Raw genomic sequence first — 8262 nt, 5'->3', positions numbered from 1 at the left:
TTTTTGAGTCATTTCTTATCCATTTAGTTTGATTTAACCAACTTTACGCCTGTATTAGGATTGCTGAAGACTGTGTCAATTTGTGTAGCAAGCTTCACATGGATACTCTACCATCTGGCCTCTTATTTTGAGACCTAAATACCGCACTCCAGCTACCTGCTAACGCTTAGCTTGCCATGCTAGCTCGTTGTGAAATTCCTGGACAACAGCATTCCTGCTCGGATTATTCAGCGAGTTTTCTGGAGGCTTGAGGCGGAATTGAAGAAGAACGAGCAAGTGAGATAATAAAGGACAGGATGAATATTCAGTACGAGGATACGACATTACCGGGGAGCTACGGCATCGTGGGGTCGTTCCCCAAAAGTTTTGGTTATGGAGTGGAAGTGCCAGACCTGGAGGAGAGCCCGACATCAGCTGATAAACCCAGGATCCTGCTGATGGGGCTGAGGCGCAGCGGCAAGTCCTCCATCCAGAAGGTATGGTCATTTATCTGTCCCTGAACACCATCCAGATCACCACAGGACAAGAAAATTCTGAGTTCATAGTAAACAAAAAGCGAACAAAGGAAACAGTTTGGTTACATGTACACCTAAAGGAGATATCACCGTGGGTCAACACACCTGAATGAAATGATTAGTTCATTACCAGGCTTCTGGAGAACTTCAAGACATGTTGAGGGGGTAATTTAGCCATTTAAATCAGCTGTGTTGGATCAAGGACACATCTAAAACCTGCAGGATACCGGCCCTCGAGGCCCGGAGTTCGACACCTGTGATTTAAAAGATGGAGAATGAGACCTGCAATGCTGTATGATTTAGAGTGGCAGGCATGTGCAGAGGAGGGCTGGAAAAGGGTGTTGAAGGTGGAGCTGCCAGGCAGGAAGAAAGCTTCATGGATGTAGTGGAGGAGGACACGTTGGTGTGACAGACGAGAAGGTTAGGGATAGGCTGAGATGGAGGCCGATGATCCACGGTGGCGACCCCAAAGTTAGCTTTGAGAGGTGGATAAACCTTTAGATCCAGGGTAGTGGTGAGAAATGACTCTTAACAATAAGTCACATGAAAATTTTGATTGTCAGCTTCATTTGTTATGGATTTAGTCAACTCAATTCAACAAGACATATGCAGAAGTTTAATGTTTTAAGTATTTCAGCTTCTTTCTGATCTCTAGGCAGTGTAAAGCTGCAACAAAAAAGGGAGCCTTTAACTCATGAAACTAAAGAGCATAATCAGCTGAGCCTTGTTGCCTTTGATCAAGAACAACACAGCCTGCTCTGGATCAGTCTAACAAAATCCATTATGTAATGGATTTGCATTATTATAGCGCTTTTCCAGTATTAGTGACCACTCAAAGTGCTTTAGACCACAAGTCACATTTTAACCATAGATACATATATCTGTTATAAGTCCAAACAGGCAAACTCGACACAGAAAGGCCCGAGCTGGGGTTCCAACCAACGACTTTATTGCTGTGAGGGGTCAGTGCTGACCACTCATAATAAGGATGTTGATAACTGATAATTCAGGATGTTGGAATGCTGTTCCACGTTGTTCTTCCCACTTTAACCTTTCTCTGAACTCCATCTTCCTCCAGTTTCACAGTCATTAAAAGTTTCAGTCTTTGTTGCTGCGTTTCCGTTTATTTGTGAAAGACTTCATCACAGGCCTCAAAAATCGGCATAGCATGTGACTTTGTGGTGACTTGGAGTTTTTCACCCAGGATTTAGCGGACGACATGTTAGAAAAGTTTCTGACTTCTGAGAACTAAAGCCAGTCGAAATGTGGGAGTTTGTTTCAATGTGAGATATATATTTACAGCGAATAAAACAAGTATTGAACACATCATCAATTTTCTAAATATATAGATATTTCTAAATGCCATTATGTCAGTAACAACCCATCCAATTCAGACATGTAAAGACATGAAACCATAGATGTTCATCAGTTATGTGTAATAATGAGAAACGACCCCAGAAAAGATTATTGAACACGCTTACTGAAAATGATTTAGTGTTTCGTACAAAAGCCTTTATCTGTGACAGTTTAGGCGCCTCCTGTGTGGCGAAACCAGTCACATGAATGAGCCAGAATCACGCCTGAGCAAACAGTCTTCAAATCCCGTGGGCCCCTTCTATGACCTCTGACCTTTAGTTCTTTCCATAGATTTTCACTTGGATTCAGGTCAGGTGTTAGGCTGGGCCATTCTAGCAGCTTTATTTTCTTTCTCTGAAACCACCTGAGAGTTTCCTTGCTGTGTGTTTGGGATCATCGCCTTGCTGAAACGTCCACCCTCGTTTCTTTTTATCAAGAATGTCTCAGTACATTTTTCCAACTTTACTTTGATTATATGAAGCATGCCAGAACACCATGGTGTTTCCACCACCAAACTTTACTGTTGATATGGTGTATTTGGGGTGATATGCAGTGGCGTTTGACAAACATGGTGTGTATTATGGCATCCAGAGAGTTCAGTTTGCCTCTCATCTATATTCTCCCAGTATTTCACAGGCTTGTCTAAACGTTGTTCAGCAAACTTTAAACGCGCTTCAGCATGCTTTTTCTTCAGCTGTGTGGTGAGTGTGCGTACAGTTCACGGTGGTTGAGTGCATTACTTGTCGTTGAATCTGTTCATCTGCATGTAGCAAATTGGTGATGTTTAAATTTCTGAGAGTAACTGTAATCTTTGTGCATCACTGCTCAGGTTGTTTTCCACAAGATGTCACCCAACGAGACTTTATTCCTCGAAAGCACCAACAAAATCTACAAAGATGACATCTCCGGCAGTTCCTTTGTCAACTTCCAGATCTGGGACTTCCCCGGCCAGGTGGATTTCTTCGACCCCACATTTGACAGTGAGATGATCTTCAAGGGAACTGGTGCTTTGATCTTTGTCATCGACGCTCAGGTACGGTGACTTAAGTGTGACTTGGTGCTTACGTTTTGGGTGGTGAATTAAATCATGTGTTAACTGAATCAGCACATCCTGTCTTCTGTTACCAGGATGACTACATGGAGGCTCTCAGCCGGTTACATCTAACTGTATCCAGAGCCTACAAAGTGAATCCAGACATCAACTTTGAGGTGTTCATCCACAAAGTAGACGGTCTGTCAGACGACCACAAAATCGAAACGCAGAGAGATATTCACCAGAGGGCCAACGATGACCTGACAGATGCCAGCCTGGAGAAGGTTCACCTCAGGTGAGAGTCTGACGTGTCTACACAGGTGAAATACTACAGAGCTTCTTGTCATGGTTAAGGTGTAGTTTAACATTCATACTAGTAAGTCAGACAGCTAAGACTGATCCCATTCAGTGATAGACTGTCCAGGTAGTCCCCTAACACAGTCATTCCTAAATTGTGGGGCCCCCTGGTGGATTGTAAAAGGTACTGCAGGTGGGCTGAAGTAATAACAGAAATTCAGTTTTAAAGTGCTCACATGTATGAACAGTTACATGTTTATATAAATGTATTTATTTATTTATATAAAAAATGAATTAAAAGTGGTAACATGAGGTGGTTAGTTTGTGATAATATTCACTACTCTGACCTAAATTTACTGCTTTTGTATTTTATTAAAGTTTGTGTCCCAGTGACAGGTCGGTCACACATTGGCTGTAACACTTTACATATGACTGGGTAGCATTAGCTGTTTATGGCCAAAAGCTGGTGATAATGTTTCTGTTTTCTGTTTTTTGTTGTTGTTTAAATAAAATTTTCAACTAAATGAATCCCTTTCTGTTGTATTTTCAATAGAGTGAACATTTAAGATTGGACAAGTACAAATACAGATACAGTATTTGAGATTTCTCAAGTTATTAGTCAGAGCCATCGTGCAAATATTCAACTATTTTAGGGGTAGGTATTCAGTTTTCAATTTTGGGATTCTCTGTTTTTGAAATTACAGCACAGCCAATCTTTTAACTGTGAGGTCTACCAAACCTGACCCTCATCTCAAACCTGACCCTAGTCCTTTCTTTCTAAATAGTTCTTTTGTAACCTGATTGCCCAGTCCTGGGAGAACATTTTAAAAAGAACAGATGTTACATATTCTGATGCTTAGAGTTAGAGTTACAGTCATCTGTGGTGATAATTAGGCCTCAAAGGTTTTAAGACACCCTTGGAAAGCAGACGTGCTCAGAAGCTAAAATTAAAACTTCTATCTCAGTTTTGGTAACTGTCTCGTCGTCTTTATTTTGTGTCCTCAGCTTCTACCTGACCAGCATCTACGACCACTCCATATTCGAGGCCTTCAGTAAAGTCGTCCAGAAGCTTATTCCTCAGTTGCCAACACTGGAGAACCTTTTGAACATTTTCATATCTGTATGTTTCATTTATGTTATTTGAACCACAATAAGAAGCCTCATTGTATTTTCTTTTTCTTATAATAAACATCCCTCATGCTTTGCAGCACTCCGGGATTGAAAAGGCCTTCCTATTCGATGTCAGTAGCAAGATTTACATAGCCACAGACAGCGCCCCCGTGGACATGCAGTCCTACGAACTCTGCTGCGACATGATCGACGTGGTCCTCGACATCTCCTGCATTTACGGGTGAGAAAAGCTATCAGATTTGTTTTGAGCTTTGGCGAAGAGCAGCGTTTAGAGGTGCTTTTCTCTTTGCCTGCCAGGCTGGAGGACGGCAGCGGCTCCGCCTATGATGAAGAGTCTTTGGCGATCATCAAGCTCAATAACACCACAGTGCTTTATTTGAAAGAGGTCACGAAGTTCCTCGCGCTCGTCTGCATCCTCAGAGAGGAGAGCTTTGAGAGGAAAGGTGTGTACTTTTATTTTTTGCAATTGCTCGTGTTGGCTTTATCAGGAAAACCTTCCTACGTAAATGTGTAAAAACCTGAAGAAATTCATATAATAAACACACAAACACTATACACAATTGTAAACATGCTCACTAATTTTCTTTGCAGGTTTGATAGAGTACAATTTTCACTGTTTCCGAAAAGCCATTCACGAAGTGTTTGAAGTCGGCAGTTCGAACGACGGTGCCGCCTGGAGACCAGCGAGCTCGTCCAGCAACAGCCAACCAGGCCTTAAATATGCTTCTCTGAATGGAAGTGGTGTTTAGAGGGGCCGTAACTCTGCGGTTTACATGAAGTCCAGTGAGGCTGACGAACGATGACTCTTACGTTTCACAGAGTCTTATCTATACGTGGTTCCTCCATCAAACGCGAGAGTTTTTCTGTTGTACCAGCAAGATTGTGAAAAAAAACTACTCGGCTGAATGTCACGAAATTTGGTGGAGAGGCCGAACGAGGGCAAAGGATGTAGAGGATTTACTTTGAATCTGAATAATTTTCTGGAAAACTGTGAGAGAACGCATTGGCCGTGATTGAGAATGCGCTCTGCCCAGTGCCGGAAATACTGTCGCGTACGAATCGTATTTTTTCTCTGCCATCCTGCAGAAATGTTCAAATTTTCAGTCAACTGTGTTTACCTTCTCGGCCAATACTCTGGAACGTAGAAACACTTGTGGCCCAGTTTAAGTAGAAATGCTCTAAATCCATCTGACTGTGTATTTCCTCCACATCCCGCAGGAGCACACACTCCTTCCTTGTTCCTCCTCGTTTTGCTGTGAAATCTTGAATTCTTTAAGTAATCCTTAAGTTTAGGGGGGGAATACTCCTGTGCCTGTGGAGCACCATGTTCATTCTTCTGTGTGTTTCCTTGATAATGACATGTAATGGATCTCCTCCAATCAAAACTGTGCCAGTTACACCATCGCAGCCTTGGGTGATTAACAGAGAGGGTGATGGTGTTTTGGTCTTAATGGAGTCTGGGACTAACTTACGATGGTTTCACTCGGACAGCCTGCCAAACCTTTGGACTTTTGTAGCTTGATGAGCGTGTAGGCCAAACTGTGTTTGTAGCAGATGTTGAGGTTTTCTGTGTGAGCGCTGAGTGGGACCTGAATGATGTTTCAGAAGCCATGCAGATGTGTTTTCATTACTGTACGTCTTTAATAAAATATGTTTTCATACTTTGCTCAGTCACTGTTATCTTTGTGTAACAGATGCCACTTCACACATCTGTTTATTATTATAAAGACATTTAATTATAATGGGGAAACTTAAGGTTTATTATTATAATGTAAACAGACTTATAAGCTACTGGGCTGCACTTGTGTTTAATCCTCTACTAGCAGCTGCTTCCTTTAATGTCGCCACCACAGATCATCTCACTCTATCCCTACATCCTATTGCATGACCTCCTTCACTGTGTATCTCCTATACCTCCTCATCATGCATGTCCAAATCATCTCAGCCATGCCTCTCGGACATGCTACTCTGAGCACTCTCCACACTCCTCAGCCTAAGCTGCAGTTTTCCACCTCCTGTGTGCTAACATGCCTCACTGAGTGAGCCTTCCACTTAACTCTTGCTGTCTCCACCCAGGCTGCACTTTCTTCTTCACCTCTCTTGCTTTGGATGGTTGACTCCAGGTGTTTAAACTCCCCTACCTTCACTATCTCTGCTCTTCATAGCTTCACTTTTCCACCTGTCTACTGACTTCTCTACAGAGCATACCTCCACCTCTCCAGGCTCTCTTTCACCTACTTTCTACTCTCACGACCGATCGAAATGTCATCTCTAAACATCATAATGCGCAGAGTCTCCTGCCTGACCTCATCTGTCAGCCTGTCGGTCTCCACTGCAGACAAGAAGGGACTCTGACCCGATCTGCATGAACCTGTCTGTCTGTCGGTCCTTTTGCATATCCTGCACTACCCTCACATACTTCTCTGCCACTCCTAATTTCCTCTCTTGGCACGCTGTCACGTGCCTTCCCTAGATCGACAAAGACTCGGGCAGCTCTTTCTGACTTTCATTATACTTTTCCATCAACTCTCTCAAAGCAAACATCACATCTGTATTGCTCTTTTTTTTTTTTTACCACAAACAATTCATCGTCACACTATAACATGACGTCCTATTCTTATGATGGCACATATGGATGAAGGAGCTGGACTACAGGTACCATGTTGTGATACCAGTAGCAGCAAAAAGCAGAAATAGGAAAAAAATCAAGCAGGAGCGGCAAGGAGAGAGCAATGGTCTGTGGACACCACCTGCAAAATCTACTTGGGGGCTTGTCTTGTTGCCTCTCCGGTATACCAAAGCAGGTGGTGGGAAAAAAAACACACGAATTTAATTTATTTCTCATGTGTTTTTAATTTAAATGGCAGTATTATGCTTCCATAGACTTGAAGTTAAGAAATATGAGGTGAAGACAGGTTTACAGGTATATTTTCCAGGCTTTTAACTTAATTTATTTTAAATTTAATGTCCCTTCTCCTGAAATGCTGTAACTATGAAGCCTGAACAGCAGATGGCATCATATTTGCATCTAAGAGTTTCATCCTAATTTAGCTCGGTCAGTTCAAATTAAATGAATGATAAAAAGCCAAAATGTCTGAGGCACAGAAATCTATCAACAGGTCCAGTAAATAAGTAAAAGCTTTCATCACACCATGCTGTGTACATCCTGATGTAATGGGTAATGGCAGGATGGAGCCACAGCTGAACCCTCTAATCGTCCCCAGACCTCCTGCTCACCACTGTGGAAAGTGAAGGTCAATGAGAGGGAAAATGATATCATGCTGTCCAGGATTTTCCTCTGTCTTTTATTCCAGGACCCTGCAGTTTGCTTCTAACCACAAAAAAAAAAAAAAATGCATCAAACCGAGAAAACTCAGAAGAAACCGAATACTGTAAGGTGAAAGATAGCACAGAGAGAAAGTGTGTGTGTGTGTGTGTGTGTGTGTGTGTGTGTGTGTGTGTGCAGGCTTTAAAGCTGATCTCAGCTCCTCATTTGTGTTTGATGGATGAAAAGTGTGCAGAGAGAGGACAGCTGTGGGGGTGATGCTCAGCTTGTCGGTAAGAGAAAATCACTTCCAGAGTTGAGATTAAGCCCCAACTCTGACTTTTACTGTGGTATTAAATCCAATAAAAGTCACAATAAAGCGTTCCTGCTAGAAAGTTTATATTTAGATAGTATTTTATATGATCAGCAGGGCAAGGGAGTGTCCAAAGGCAGGCACAGGGTGGCACTGCCCCTTAGTGTATTATATTGATTTATTGATTTTAGATAGCAGTATATAAAGAAATAAAAAAAAACCCAACTACACCGAAGAGACAAATAAATACTAAGTAATGAATAATTATGATCCAAAGGGGTACTTTTACTTTGGGTCTTGTAATTAAAAGTTAAAGTTTTTTTTATTACTAAACAGGACTGTAGCTTTTACG

The 8262-nt window shown here is 42.0% G+C and overlaps 1 protein-coding gene across 1 annotated transcript; it reads left to right on the top strand.

Moving 5' to 3' along the window:
- The first annotated feature begins 3 nt into the window (after positions 1-3).
- Positions 4-5995, top strand: rragcb (Ras-related GTP binding Cb). The gene is made up of 7 exons (XM_040021070.1): positions 4-476; positions 2701-2904; positions 3000-3199; positions 4207-4321; positions 4410-4552; positions 4630-4775; positions 4924-5995. The coding sequence occupies exons 1-7, from the start codon at positions 297-299 to the stop codon at positions 5079-5081; spliced, it is 1146 nt and encodes a 381-aa protein (XP_039877004.1). The 5' UTR covers positions 4-296; the 3' UTR covers positions 5082-5995.
- Positions 5996-8262: the final 2267 nt, after the last annotated feature.

This window comes from Simochromis diagramma, unplaced genomic scaffold (genome assembly GCF_900408965.1).
Source record: "Simochromis diagramma unplaced genomic scaffold, fSimDia1.1 OVJJ01000753.1, whole genome shotgun sequence".
Taxonomy (NCBI): Eukaryota; Metazoa; Chordata; class Actinopteri; order Cichliformes; family Cichlidae; genus Simochromis; species Simochromis diagramma.
This window is presented reverse-complemented; position numbering and strand designations above follow the sequence as displayed.